General features: G+C 33.4%; 1 protein-coding gene across 1 annotated transcript; it reads left to right on the top strand.

Annotated features, from left to right (window-relative positions):
• The first annotated feature begins 8,426 nt into the window (after nt 1-8,426).
• LOC120178378 (F-box protein SKIP22-like) lies at nt 8,427-9,705 on the top strand. Its single transcript, XM_039184236.1, has 2 exons — nt 8,427-8,442; nt 8,729-9,705. Exons 1-2 carry the CDS (start codon nt 8,427-8,429, stop codon nt 9,703-9,705), a joined length of 993 nt encoding a protein of 330 aa, XP_039040167.1.
• The last annotated feature ends 6,527 nt before the right edge of the window (nt 9,706-16,232 follow it).

The following is a 16,232-nucleotide window of genomic DNA, read 5'->3' as shown; positions in this document are numbered from 1 at the left end:
TATATATAAAAAGGCATTCTATATTTATGCAAAAGAAATGCTAATTATAATAAATGTAATGTATCATTAGTTAATATTGCATAACAATTTATGGTAAAATTTCAGATAAATCGTATACGATATGATTTGGGAATTAATACCCTTAATTCAAGATATTTATTGCATCCTTCTTTGCTATAACCCTACCGCCGTTTTTTTTTTCATCTTTGGTTAATAAATGGTCGCACCAATTATAATGTTAGTCGTCGATATTATAATGTTAGTCGTTGATATTTTCTTGATTTTATTTTTTTAATAACTCTATTTTTATAGTACGTTTTTATCTAACTTTTTTCTACCTTTTCAGTTTTCTTTATTTATCGTTTGGATGTTTTTGTTGTTTATTTTTCTTAGAATTAAATTTGATATCACCGCGACTAATTAAGATGACGCTCATTTGTTATTCTATTGATATTCTATATATGCTTTGACCATCAGAATTAATCTCGATATGCAACTTGTGTCCGTAGATAGTCTTCTCACGATGCTTGGCTCTGACTTGCATTTTTCGGTGGTCTTTCAGTGGTTTGATCTATATTGTGGTTTGTTTGTTGATACAAACATAAATATTTGTATAAATCTATTTTTTGTTCGAGTTTTTTTAAATATATTTATAAATAAATAAAAATTGTACGGTCCTAATATGATAAAAGTGACTAATTTCTTATGTTAATAGTTTGGCTTAATATAAAAATAAGTACCTAAACTTTACCTCGAAAAATAATTTGGTGCCTAAATAATTTTTCGCTAAAAATTGGTGCCTAACGCTTTCTCAATTACACTTTTAGGTGCCCGTTATATATTTTTATTTTTTTAATAATAAAATATTATTTTTAATAAAAATATTTTTTTAATTTATTTGGAAAAGAACCCAAAATTTAATGAAATTATAAAAAAAACTCTAAAAAACTAAAATCTCTCATTTCAACCCGTTACCAATCGTGGAACGTCGGAGGAGCACTGACAGATTGATGACGAGGATGGGTTTTGAGAGGAACTACATGGTGGTTCAAATGCTGGTGACGGCGTAGCTTATGGACGTCAGGATCGCCCGGAATCGACGAAAAATAGCAATGGTAGCTTAAAATCTGACGAACCTTTGAACATTTCTCCACGGCAAACGGTGGTATGTTATGACGAAAGGTCAACGGGAGTTTGATCCGGGGTCAATGCCAGTGGCAGTGATGGTTACCGCTGGCCAGCTAACCTGGCATAGAAGGGGGAAGTGGGAAGGGGAGAAGGCACATGGGGAGGAGGAAGGTTGAAGGTTATGCTAGGTGGGTTTTTTTAAAAAATTTTTAAATAAATTCTCAAAATTAACAGAACATGACACATGCCACTTAACGGTGGGTTTTAACAGAAGGCACCTAAAAATATAATGTTAGAATCATTAAACACATATTTTTAGTGAAAAATTCTTTAAGACACTAAAACATTTTTCGAGGTAAAATTTAGGTACTTATTATTGTATTAAGCCTAATGGGTTTTTGAAGAATGTATTAGTTTCATGTTTAGTTTACAATTAGTGGAATTGGCCAAATAATCAAGGCGAGTGGATTATTTGGCCCAATAGGCCACCCAGAATTTTAATTTGGGATCTAGGGCAAATGCAACAGTGCCCATGGAACTCGTCATGCCGGGATGACGAGTTCCATGGGATATAATTTTTTAATGGGCAGTGTCAGGTGGGTTTTGCAACCTGAATAATTTTAATATATCCTTCGGGACTCGTCATACCCGCATGACAAGTCCCAATAATTTTTTTTGAAATGTTTAGAAGAAATGTAAAAAAATATTTTAATGCCCATGGAACTCGTCACGCCGGTGTGACGAGTTCCAATGGGTATAAATTTGACTTTTTTTTACCATTTGATTGACTATTGTTCAATGGTTGATTTTTTTTTTAAATTTCAATGAAACTCGTCACGCCGATGTGACGAGTTCCAACTGCTATTTTCATTTTGAAAAAAACTAGCCGTTGGGTAGAGTAGTATAAATAAAGGTTTGGGTTGGATTGATTTTTCACTTGTAATCAAACATTCTATTGAGAGTAAAAACTTTTGTGTTGAAGATTTTGTGTTGAAATGGTCTCAAGATAAGAAATGTTCGTCTTGATGATGTTCATATTTCGTCGATCGAGTTGACAATGGTAAATTTAATTTGTTTTATTTCATTTTAGTATTAACGAAATGATATTATTAATAGTAATTATTTATGTAATTCTATTAAATAATTATTTTTCAAATTGTAGAGAGAAGAACGGGCCATTCGTCGTCGAGGAATGACAAATGAAAAGTCACATGAGTGGATAGTGATATATTTTCCACAATCCGAATTATATGGAGCGACGTTTCTTCGCGGATTTAAGGTGATGTCGACATTGATATCGGCGTTGATTGAGAGTTGGAGGCCCGAAATGCATATATTGCATTTTTCTTATGGTGAAGTGACGATAACTTTGGAAGATGTCGTGTATCAACTTGGCGTTCCGATTAATAGTATGTTATTGATGCTTCACAACACTTATTCGCTAAATGTTGTTATTTCAAATTTATTGAGAAAGGAGGCTCCAGCTGTTGTCATTGATGGGTTGCGGATACGGATGACTTGGTTTGAAAGAGAATTTAGAGTATATGAACAATCAACGGAGCAAGAGGTGATATATGCAGCTCACACATATCTTATGACGTTGATTGGAGGGATCTTACTACCGAATAAATCGAGCAATTTAGAGCACACCCAATATCTTCTGGTAATGGAGGATTTCGCTGTATGTCGCCAATATAATTGGGGTTATGCAATTTTGGATTTTTTGTATTGTGAATTATGTAAGACGACCATAGTCGTTAGAGGAAAAAAGAGAGGATGTAGCAGGTTGTTTAGTTTTGCTCCAATCATGGGTGTGATATCGTCTTCCGTTCGTGATGCCTATTACAACTGCTCCTATGGAGTTTCCTCTCGTCGCAAGGTAAATTCATATATTTAAAGTTTTGATATTTTATAATATTTATTTAAATATTTTGAAAATGACAATAAATAAAATAATTTTTTATATGGCAACACCGAATAGCCGATACAAAGTTTCCGGTGCAATCAAAGTAGATATTCAGATGAGGATTGATATCGCTGGTAGACATGCGGTAAATTTTAATATTTTTTGCATTAACTTTGAAATCGTAATATTAATTGTTTAATTATACTAACATAATAATTTTGAAAGTTTAATTGGATGCCTTATTATGAATCGGATATCCAACGGTGTCTACCGCCAATGTTCTTTGAAGGAGCGGAGACATGGTGTGTCGTAACACCATTGCTCCATTTCGCAAATGTTGAGATCGATGCCGCCGATAGAGTTTTACGACAATTTGGGTTTCACCAACCAATAAAAATGTCAATATTTAACATTGACGATTTGCATAAAATAGATGCGCGTGGGAAACATATCGAAGATTGGCCGAGGAAGCATGCTACATTCATACATCAATGGCAAAATAGACATTTACGATTATCTAATCGTTCTGAGGTATAACCCAAAGATTTTGATTTCAATGTTCTCCCTACCTCCAAAATTATGAAACAAATGGGAAACAATACTTGACAACTCCGGAGGAGAGATCCAAGTGGGAAATAATGAAGGCAAAATATGGAAAAAAATTATCATCTTCATCTTATGCTTCCACCAATTATTATCCATCGTAAGAAAGTTATGGTGGATATGGTGCATATCAACCATCGACGGAGAGTCGAGCGGCGTGGGAAGGAAGTGGTTGGGATCAAGTGCCACCTTTACAACAATTTTTCTCAGAACTGAAAGAAAGAGGTCCATGGGATCATCTTCTTCATCACGAACAATATTAATTTGAGGCGATGACATCAATGATGGCGCAAATACCTTGAATACTCTATCGTTTCACCTGAAGATTTACATTAAAGTGGTGGAGTAATGTTTAGTACACCAGAACCAGAAGAAGACGAAAATGATGAAGGTGGACGACCACGACGAAATCGACGAGCACCACGTCATTACCATTCTACCACGCCTCGACATCGGTAAGAATTGCGCAAATATAAGTAATAATTTTTTTTATTTAAGTTTTTGTACTCAATATTTAATTGTATCAAAATTCATTTCTAAGTAATAAATTTGTTGATTTTTTTAAAAATTTAATTAAATAAAGTTTATTTTTTTAAAATTATAAAAATTTTATAATTTTTTCTATAAATTTCATTGATATTTAGCGTATTTTATAAAATTTGAAATTTAAAATAAAAATATGTAAATTTTTTAAATTTCGAAGTTAAAAATAATATCAGACTTTTAGAATTTTTTAATAAATTTGAAAAAGGAAAAAAACTACATGGAACTCGTCACGCTAGTGTGACGAGTTCCAACGGGTATAAATTAAAAATTGGACCGATAGGGTGACCGTTGTGGAACGATCATTTTTTTAAAAAACAATTAACTTGAACTCGCACGCTAGTGTGACGAGTTCCAACGGCTACTTTGGAAAATTTAGTATAAATAGGGGTTTAGGGTGAAGATTATGATGTATGAGAAGTGACAAAAAATTGAGAATATCAAATATGTGGCCGTGGGAAAAATTTGGTATTGATTTGGCTAACGATGTTTATGGGTTTCACAACATCGACTTGGAGATCGACGATTCAGGTTCAAGCTATTCTCCAGATGAAGAGTGGGAAAAGGAGGCAATAAAGTACATAGTTGAGAAGCATAAGAAGAATAAAATGAAAATGAAAGAGGAGAAGAAGAAGAAGTCTGAAGATTTACCAAAGCGGCGTATAACAAACGACTAGTTGAGAGGGAAAAAAAATTAAAAGAAGTATAGAAATTGAGAAGAAGAAGACGAAGGAAGATTGAATTATAGAGAGATCTAAAAAAATAAAAAAAAATGACATATGTACAAATATTGATTTGTATGGTTTTAGTTTATGTATGATGTTATCTTTATTAATTAATTATTATATCACTAAAATTCAAAATTTTATTTATCATTAAAATGAGAAGTTATAGTTATCAAAATGATTAGTTTTGAGTAAATTCTCAATTAAAAAACTTTAATGAAGTTTTAAATTTAAAATTTAAATTATCAATTACAAATTTGTCTTCTCCATTTTCAATTAGAAAACAATACCGATATTTTTCATGTGGTACCGATACCAAAGGTAAGAGAAGTATCGATACTCACTTGGTAGTATCAATACTACCAGTATTTTCCAAATGGGTCAAATTCCAGAATGCAAAATAGGTATCGATACTCATGGGGGTATCAATACTACTTTACACAGTAGTATCGATACCATAACGAGGTGTACCGATACTGTCAAGCCCAACAGTCTTAAACGGCTAGTTTTATTTAAAAATTATAAAGGTAGTAATGATACTTATTGAATAACTAGGGGTTTTCCAAAGGTTACTCTTGATCCTTGAAAAAGAAAGAACAAATTTACTAATAGTTTGGAACTAGGGGTTTTACAGTACATAATATTTTGTAATGCCTATTTTAGCATCCAGCTCGATATTTTGGAAGATGTGGACAATGTTTTCTATTATGACCTTCACGTCAGCAGTGGCCACAAAGTTTGAGTTAACCTGACTCTCTTTGAGGATCTTCCATATTAGTATGAATTCAGCTAGATTCAGGTCGACCCCGTAACTTCCTACGCAATTGAGGATTTGTCAACCATTCTTCATAAATTGTGTATGTAGGCCAGTATGCTTCATTTGGGAGGTACTTGAAGGCACAACTGTAAATGTTGCGCATAGTGTGCAAGTTATAATAGTCATCAACATATAAGTATGGATCAACATTGATGTGCATACCTGCAGCAACAACGTAAGCGCATGGGAACCTAAAACCTTGAAATCGACCACAATCACACTATCTTATATTCAGATTAGTAGTGTATGTTGTAGAATTACCTCCCTCATGTGGTCGAACTAGTGTTTGGACAACGAAATCAGAATCAAGTCTGGAAAAATTGTGTACAAACATTGATGTCGCATGTGTTTTATTATTTTGCATTGCCTTCTCTAAATCTGGAGCCCAATTTCTCCCATCGCTGATCATGGAATCAATTTGTGCACTTTTGTTTGCCCATACTTTACCCAACCTAAAGTAAGTATCCCTAACAATACTTGTTATCGGGAGATGTCGAGTCCCTTTCAGCACTAAGTTGATACATTCAACAAGGTTGATAGTAATATGGTCGTAACATCAACCCTTAACATTATATGCTTGTGACCATCTCTCCCTAGGGATTTCAACTGCGAACTCATACACATCATCTCTGATCTGAGATCATACAAACCACATCTTGAGTGACAACATGTGAATGTAAGTTGGAGAGAAAGAAATTCCAAGTTTCCTCCGATTCATTTTTAACAATGACGAAGGCAATGAGGAAAATATTTCAGTCTCCATCTTGTGCAACAGCTATCACCAAGACGTGTCTGTAGAGCCCATACAGAAAAGTGCCATCGACTTGAATAATTTGTTTGCAAAATCTAAACCCTTCGATAGCTGGCTTAAACGCCCAGAACAAGCCACCAAAAATTGTCTTCCCAGGGATAACGTCTCCCTCAAGCGTGATTGCAGGATGAGTATAGTACCTAACAATGGTTCCAATGATGAAAAATTCCATTGCTTGCAGCAGATGTGGTAGTTCATTATATGACTGATCCCAATCACCATACAACAAGGTCATTGCTTTCTGTTTAGCCATCCATGCCTTGTAATAAGTCAGAATATAACCAAATGTATTCTGAATGAATGCCACTAACACATAAATGGGCACTCTTGGATTTGTTTTCCACCAACAGCTTCACAAAAAAACATATGACATCTGACTCTAAATGTTTGTGGTCTTGTGTCAAAGAGGTCATTGTACATGCGTGCTCTGCATTGAACCTTGTGACTTCCTATAACATCTTCCGTTGTAGGTATGATACTCGTATCCTCCATTTACAACCAACATCATGGTGTATACACCTTACAAAATAAATATTTTGATCCGACTCTGCGACATAAAATTGAAGATGAGCTTTGATGTAGTACTCATTGATTGCTAGTTGTGCCTCTTTTTTTGTTTCAAACTAAGACCCATTAGCCAACTCAGATGACTGCTCGTCTGAAGAACCCCAGTGGGCAGCACATAACTCAGGCATATCACATATTTCAGGATTTCACATAACATCGTAGTTAATGTCATGCATTGCAACTGCATGATGATACCGTGACAAATCATGGTAAGGCATTTCAAGTTGAGGGTCTGTCCTTGCCTAAACATTTGAAGAATTCTGTAATCCTTGACATTGTGAATCAGCTGCCTCCTATACATTAGCCTCAACATCTAAACCTTGTCCCTCTGAAGCAACCTCAAAAAAATCGGACTCATAAACTAATGGTGTGTTGTTATCGTCTACCAACAAAACAATACCTTCATAATCCTCGTTAAATTCAACAAGACTTTCACCGAACCGTCTAACAAAGTTATCATCACCATAACGTGCACGTGGTTCAATGGGTCCTGCTTCTTTTGTTCTTCGAGCTGGTACTGATGATGTTGGAATATCAGTTGCATTCGTGGTTTTGATGTACATCTCCACCATATTATTATTTGTTGATTGATGAATTCCAACCATAATAGCAACATCGTCATCATCATCAAGCTGAACTTTTCCATATGTCATTGGATTTGAGGAGATCAAGTGCCGATAAATTAAACATGAAACAAAAGCTCCAAGTTTTCTCTCAATTTTTTGCTTCATTTGGCGATGAGATATATCTACAGGGAACATCATATTGATGGGCCTGTGTGACTTAAACACGACACTAACATCAGTTTGTAGAATTTCGCCTTTATAATGGACAACTGTGAAGAATTTGTTGCTCATTGTTTGAATTTTTTTTTAGATGAAAGTAGTTTGTTGTGTAAGAGATTGAAGATGAAAAGAGTGTGATGTGTAAGAGATGAAAGGAGTGTGTTATGTAAGAGATTGAAGATGATGTGTACAACTTAAAGGGAAGACAAAAACAATTTTCCGTTGGAAATCATCACACCAGAGTGACGAGTTCCATTGAAATTTTAAAAAAAATTCGACCATTAAACAACGGTCAATCCAATGGTCAAAAAATTCAAATTTATACCCGTTGAAACTCGTCACACCGATGTGACGAGTTCCAATGGATATTAAAATATTATTTTTTACATTTCTTTTAAAAATTTCAAAAATATATTTTTTATTTGGACTGTCACGCGGGTATGACAAGTCCCTAATGATATATTAAAATTATTCAGGCAACATGACCCACCTGACACGACCCATTAAAAAAATTATATCTTATGAAACTCGTCACCCCTGCATGACGAGTTCTACAGGTACTGTTGCATTTACTCTAAGTGACCTATTGGACCAAATAATCTACCTGCCCTGATTATTTGGCCAATTCCGCCTTACAATTCTGATTTTAAACTTTCATTTAAATTTTGGATTTTGTAATAAAGTTTGCTGCTTTAGAAAAAGAGATATTTATTGTCGATATATAATATACTGACCGAAATTTAAATCAATTTCAAATTGATTATAATCGATTTATATAAAATAAAAAGAAATAAGATTTAACTAAATATAATCAATTAAGGCAATATTAATTAGTTAAATAAGAGAGCTCAATCAAAGAGCCGTCACAATTTGAAGAACCCATGTCGAAGAAACGCAAATTCTCTGAAGGAACCGAAGGAAAAGAATCAATGCACATCGATTCTTTATCCCTTATGGAGCCCTATTTCTTGAGGAAGGTTTTGCTGGAAGAGCTGGGTGATAACGGCGGCAGCAGCATTCACAAGCCCTTAGCGGTTGCGGTCCACGCAGTTTTACTCGAATCGGGTTTCGTGGGGTTCGATCCCGTTTCGGGGCTGCAAACCGATCGGTTTGATTTCCCCGATGAGTTCCTTTCTCCCGTCTCGTTTTATTATTCTCTGCCGGCTCTTTTGAGTGTGGATCGTAATGATTCTTCCGGTTCAGATGCTTCTGATTATGTAGTTTTAGCGTTTCTAACCCTAGGCCGATTCATTAAGGTCTATGGGTCTTTGGTTATTGGGTCAGGGATACATAAATTGTCACTCGATGAATATAGGTTTGCCCCAACCTTAGATTTAGTAATTGCAAATTCTGCCAAGAATGATGGGTCTTTTAATTCGAATCCTGAGGATGAGGTTATGGAGTTCTGGAAGATAGTTAAGGATGAGCTTGCGTTTCCATTGTTGATAGATCTCTGTGACAAGACTCATTTGGCTCTTCCGCCATGTTTTGTTCGTCTCCCAACCGAGCTAAAGTTCAAGGTTTTGGAGTTATTGCCCGGTGCCGATATCGCAAGAATGGAATGCGTTTGCTTGGAGATGCGGCGTCTGGCATCGAGCAATGATCTGTGGAAGCAGAAATTCAAACAAGAGTTTATAGATGATGACTTTATTTTTATAGATTATGAGTTAGAAGCTGAAGGAATGCAGGAATGGAAAAAGCTGTTCCATTCATGGTGGGTGAGTAGGAACGAACGAAACCGTGATGATGATGATTCACTATTTTACTCACCGGAGTCCCGTGATTATGAACTTACAGACCTACGATCACCATCACGGTAGTTTAGTTATTATTCCATTTAACTACTATGAAATCTTTCAGTTTTAAGTAAATGGTACAAATAATATTATATAGAATGTTAATTATTGAAAAGCTATTCCATCTATTGTTTCAGATATTCAAACATTAGATTTATTATTGATATTGTTTATGCTGCATATATTTTTGAAGTTAATGGAAGTGTTTCTGAATATTTTCTTTATAGATGATCTTAGAGTTGTAAATTTCCCTTTAAATAATATTATTTCTAATATTTGTGTTTAATTTCTTTCTTCCAAAGTGAATTATGCTTTAAATAATATTATTTCTAATACTTGTAATTACTTTTGTGCATGAATTTGGTTGATTTCGAGTGTAACTACCCAAATTTATAGATTGTAATTTAAAAATGTTGAGTTGTTGTTCATCATGTTGTCTCTTCCTCCCATTCTGGTGAGACGTTTACGAATAAGAAGGTGAGTGTTTCTTGTGGAAGCAACAAATCTTGTTCTCCGATGATTCTTTCTAAAACTGGTTTCGAAACGGTGAACGAAGAGCATGAACTCTTTATTGCTCAGGATAGTGCTATAGCTTAGCTTGTATCAAGTATTTAGACCTCATCTCCTTTGAGGTCTGAAAACTTGTTAATAAGTTTTTCATATTCAAACATTAGATTTATTATCGGCATTGATTATGATGCATATATAATTGTATATTTTAAGTAAATGCAAGTGTTTCTGAAGATTTTTCCTTTATAACTCTTATGTCTATTTCAAAATGAATTGCGTCTTATCATTGCATCTATTAATAAAGATTTTTTTTATAAAGGCTTTTGAAACTTTGAGGATATAACATAAGGTTTTATGATGCACAGATATATGTCTTCAGTCTATAGCTTATCATGGTTTAAGTTATGATACATACGAGTCATGTCTAAATCTATTTTTATTATTCTTCGTTAACGGTGAGAAAAATTTAATTCGATTCGAAAATATTGGATTGTTCGACTCAATTCAATGTTGAAGAACATGATCGACTTGACTCGACTCGAAAAATCTTTAAATTTGAGTCGAGTTTCAAAATAGAACTCGAATAACTAGAAATTTTTAGTAATTAGTGGATTAGTTTCCAAGTTTAAGTTGAGTCTCTCAACTCTACATGATATATGTATATAACATATGAAAAAATATGAAAAAATATATGTATATTATATATGATCATAGAAAATTATTTGAATTGTAACAAATAATATATCATAACATTATAAATATTTAAAATTAAATTTAAATAGAAATTTGAACAACTCAAAACAAATCGACTTGAATTTCATAAACTCTATTTGATTTTTTTAAATAAAGTTAAGTTATAAAATAGAATTCATAAACTCAAATATCTCACAATTATTTGATACAACTAATCGAACGTTCACCCCTATTATCTGCATGCACTTTTTGAAGGAAGATCACAATTCTTCTACTTTGGTGCCATTATTTTACTGACTATGTGTTTTTTAAGCTATTAACTCTAGCCACTTAACTTTCGGTGCCATTATTTTCCCCTCGGCCGTAACTTGGGTGGAGATGGCCCAACAATTTGTTATAATTATACTGTAGATAAGCCAATCTCTCTTCTTTTTCCTCTTTTTTTATCTTTATGTTTTTATAACAAATGGCTCTTAAATATAATTTTTATTTTATTTTTTAAATGTCAAGCCAGATTTCTATTACTAGATTAACGGGAGATAACGATCGAGAGACTAAAACTAAACAATGTATGAAATCATAACTAAACGTTTTTTTAACTGGGGACCAAAATCGAACAAACTGAAGATATAAGGGATTACCCATGTAGTTCTAATAATTTCTATGGTTTAAATATGTTTGATAATAAAAAATTAAAACCATCCATTATTAAGTTTTGTTGGTTTTAAATTGCTATTGAAACACTGATAATATCATTGACTAATATCATAGAATTTAATATGTTTGATTACAACATCCAAAACCACAAGAACACTTACAAAATATAATTGACAAATATCATCAAACAAAGTAACTTAGTAATTAGCATGTAATCAATCAAGGCGCTTACAAGCATCAAAACCAATTGAAGAAATTGCATATCCTCATTTTCGTTCTTCCCTTCTAGCAACACTAGTTGTTCTCATAACCATTACATATATACACACAAATATTGTTAGAAATATAACAATCTAAGATGAAAAGAAAACATAAAATCAAATATTTTATATATTCACAATATGTTTCCATAGTGATTCACACATGTCGCGGCAAAGAACATTTAATTCCACCGCAGGATTGATATGAAACGAGTTGAGGCATGCAACTGCACAATTTTCTTAAGACAGAGTTTCGGCCGCTCCTTGATGCTCGAGATCTTTGGTCGTCTGTCTCCCAAGATACAACAACAAGATGATCAACCCACAATAGCACAATTGTCGAGATCACAAACTATTTCTTCCCTTCATCTATCACCGAAAAAACTAGAGGAGAGAAAACTTTTTTGAGCATTTTTATTTAAGTTGTTTTTGAATTGTGTTTAACATAGTAGGATTACACGATATTTATAAGGATTTCAGATTTTGAAAAATTGGAAAAGTTTGACCTAATGAAGCATTTATGAGAATCAAGCAATTTCCAAAATTAATGTTTTAATAAAGGAACCTTTTAATATTTATCCTTTTAATTCTAAAATTGATTTTGAAAAGATATGCTATATTTGAGGAAAATATCTCACATTTGTGTTAAAATATCTATAAGCCAACAAAGAGTCCGACCGGTTTGGACATTAACGTTACCCACATTGTGTACGTCTGCACATGTATGAACCAACAATGTGGAAATTAATTCTCTAGCAATTGTCGGCGTCATATTGACTAAGGCTCCTCCACTTGTGGCATCAATCATCTTCAATTCCATGAGAAGAAGACATTCGTAAAAATATTGAAGAATCATTTGCTCGGTTAATCTGTGTTGCGAACAACTTGCACAAAGCTTCTTAAAGCACTTCCAGTAGTCATAAAAATTTTCTTTGTGTTTTTGTCGGATTGAGAGGATGCTCTTTCGTAACTAACTTGCTTTGGCTGTTGGGAAGTATTTGTTAAGTAAAATTCGACTCATGTCAACCTATGAATTAACTGAATTCAGAGGTAAGTAAAATAACCATTCCTGAGCCAAATCGACTAAGGAAAAAGGGAAAGCTCTCAATTTTATTTGATCTTCGAAAACTCCCTATGGTTTCATTCTAGAGAAAACCATTTGGAATTTCATCAAGTTTTTGTGTGGATTTTCATTGGAAAGGTCGCGAAAAGTGGGAATGAGATGAATAAGGTCGATCTTCAGTTGAAATGGAACTTCGCCTTGTGGAAAGGTTATACGTAATGGTGTCTGAGTGGTAAGAGTTATAGCTAGCTCACGAATCGTTTGTTCTTCTGCCATCGGGATCTGATTTTTGTAATTTGATTGCGTGGAGTCTTCGGGCTCGCGCTTCGATCTCTGGGTCAAACTCTAATAATTCTCCCAGGTTATTCCTGGTCATAAATTAAAAACAAATAAAATTGATAACTTGTTGTTAGTCCCCAACAACAGCTCCAATTTAACGAGTGTCATTTTTCATGTCAAAATAAATTCCTTCTTCTCAAAAAATAAGGAAATTAAATATAGTATAGGAGAAGTAATGGTCCATCCTATAAAGACTAAGGAGATAGATGAAATTCTTTGTTCTTGACTTTGGACCTTGGCGTTTATTGGAGTGGAAAGAAATGAAATTGGGGGAATTGTGTAGTTGGAGAATAAAATAAGTAAAAAGTAAAGAATTGTAAAGAAAAATTAAGAGGAAAATAGGTTTAAAGAAAGTAAAGAAACTGAAAAAGAAAAGTAAAACTTGGAACCTTAATTGGAAAAATCAGCGTTGGGCGTTAGCTCTAACTCAACTTCTTCGGATCATCAAACAAGATTTACCCTTCGGGATTCATGTCGGTTACTTTGTCTACAATGAAAAATCATTGTGACTAGCTTTGTATACCGAATACCCAAGCGCAATTCTTTGATCTCGGTGTTGGAAATTGGTCTATGCAAAAACATTGTTGTAAACAAAAATCGTTTAAGTGCATAAAAACCGACTCAGATGGTTGTTTCAATTAAAATCATTTTCGACCTCAATCCCCTCTTTAGCAATAATTTGCTAATTGTGTTCCCAAGAAGTTGAATGTGCTATCAATTAGCCGATTCTTCCTCACACATGTTTAATCGCAACAACATTCCAACCATCGACTATCTTTGGTTTTGAAAATCCTAAAAATAGTTTAAATTAAATCCAAAGATAAATCCTAAAAATATTTTAAATTAAATCCAAAGATAATTCTAAAATCTTGAATTTTAAATTGCTTGAAATGCTCTAGAAGTCCGTCTACCTTCTAGAATTACTGACTGGATGCTGCTAACTAGACCTTCTAGAGCTGCTAACTTACTGCCACATCAGCATTTCATGCCCACTGTTCCAACCTTGATTCCAGAACAAAAAAGTGTAGTTTTCGGACCTTTTAAGCATAATTTTCAGTAATCATTGTCCTACAAAAAAATATAAAAACATCCAATTTAGCAATAAAGATGAACAATCGAATATTATTTAATTACAATATTTAGCACAAAATAGACACTAGTCAAAGCTCCAAAATTATCGAATTTTTTTCCAACAATCCCCCACATGAATGAAATTGATCATTTTATCAAAACCATTTTGACTCGATGTGGTGATAGACTTTACGATCGATAATTGCATAGGATAGGTAGGTGTCCTCTTTTGAACCTTCCATTGTGATAGCATATTTACTTTACTAGCTGACCAATAGCTGTAATGTTCTTGAACTGTTCTACCGTTTGTGTAAACGATGATATACTTCACACAACTACCCATCTAACAAAAATTTTAGTTATCATGGGTATGTCCTTAAAGCCATGTATATCACCTAATTTTGTAAGAGTTTGAAATAACTATGCCCAATAGTCTCCTTGAAGCGGCCTTTCTTCACTCTCACATGGGTGACTTATGTTGTTCGACTCTTTAAAGCACACAATGGTCATTAAAAGCTTTGCTTAGCCTATACCAATTTCATCACTGTTTATATCATAGAAACAGACTTGGGATAATAAACCCATACAAGTAACCGCGCATGGTTAATGCAATTAGGTTGTCTCTTTGAACCTAGACCTTGGGATCTCCAGTCAACAAGGTAAGTTTTCCCTCAAATAAAGCCTTTCATTTCATGGACTTTAGTCTTATTCCTTTCGATGTTTTCTCAATTTGATCACAAATGTTAACCCTTCGGTTAGTGAATCCGCGATGTTATTCTTGGATCTTACAAAGTCAACAATGATAGCTTTATTTGAGATCACTTGTCTAATAGTATTGTGTTGATGATGTATATATGACGAGTGTTTTATTTGGTTAATATTTTGTTATTAATTAATCTATGTTACCTCTTTTTACAGTGATAATTTGGGTTATTTATGTTCGAATATGTGTAGGACTTTATTTTCCAGGAAATAACAATTAAAAGGCAAATTAAATAAAATTTTCATATTTTTTGGGAAAAGTCAGCTCCAACTCAGATTCAAAGATCGATCTAGGTGCAAACTCTAATTAAATAATCCAAGTAGCAAGATCAAAGGATGAAAGCAAGGCGAACAATAATTCTTTAGGAGTTAAAAGTTGTAATTAATTCAAGCATTTTAGATTTTATTATTTATTTAATTAGGATTTTTGTTTGCTTAGAATTTCGATTAGGATTTTAATTATTTATTTTTAGGATTTTTAGTTTACTATTTATTAGGAATTTAAGTGTTTTAATTTTCTTGAGAATTAACATTTTATTTTCTTTAGGTTTTTTCAAACTATAAATACCCTTCAGGGTGAAGCTTGACAGATGTACAAGTTTAGAATTCAGTATAGAACTGTTTCTGGCTTTTCTTTGTTTTAGGTTTTCAGTTTAATAAAATGTTTTTCTTTTTCATCTTCTTTCATTTTACACACCAAGCATAATTTCTACCATGCTTGGCTAAACTTTTCTTTAGCTGACGACTAAGCGATGACTGGTTTGATCAAAATTTTGATCTACAGTTAGGGAGGAGAATCTGTTTGAGCAAATTCAATTCCCTGAGAACAAACTTAGCGGCGGCCCGCTAAGGAAAATCAAGATCGAGTTCGATTATCATCGAGACAACATAATCTGAGCACAATCTTTTCCAGTTCTAAACCAATATTGATAGTCGATATTAATCCAAACAAGTGCTAATTTTCAAGGATTGACTTTGGAAATCAATTCACAAGAGAGAAGAGAAAGTTACAAGGGTTGTCCTTGTAGACTGTAACTGGTAAGTATATGAAGTAAAATCTATTTCAGTGATCGATACGGATTGAGGCGAAACGATGCTAGAGGTTATCTCTTATCTTAATTAAATTTCTACACTTTATCTTTTTTATTTCTATTGTTTTTTTACTTTAGTTTTATTTTATCTAATTTACTTGATTA

This window comes from Hibiscus syriacus, unplaced genomic scaffold (assembly GCF_006381635.1).
Source record: "Hibiscus syriacus cultivar Baekdansim isolate YM2019G1 unplaced genomic scaffold, ASM638163v2 tig00003507_pilon, whole genome shotgun sequence".
In the NCBI taxonomy this organism is placed as follows: Eukaryota; Viridiplantae; Streptophyta; class Magnoliopsida; order Malvales; family Malvaceae; genus Hibiscus; species Hibiscus syriacus.
This window is presented reverse-complemented; position numbering and strand designations above follow the sequence as displayed.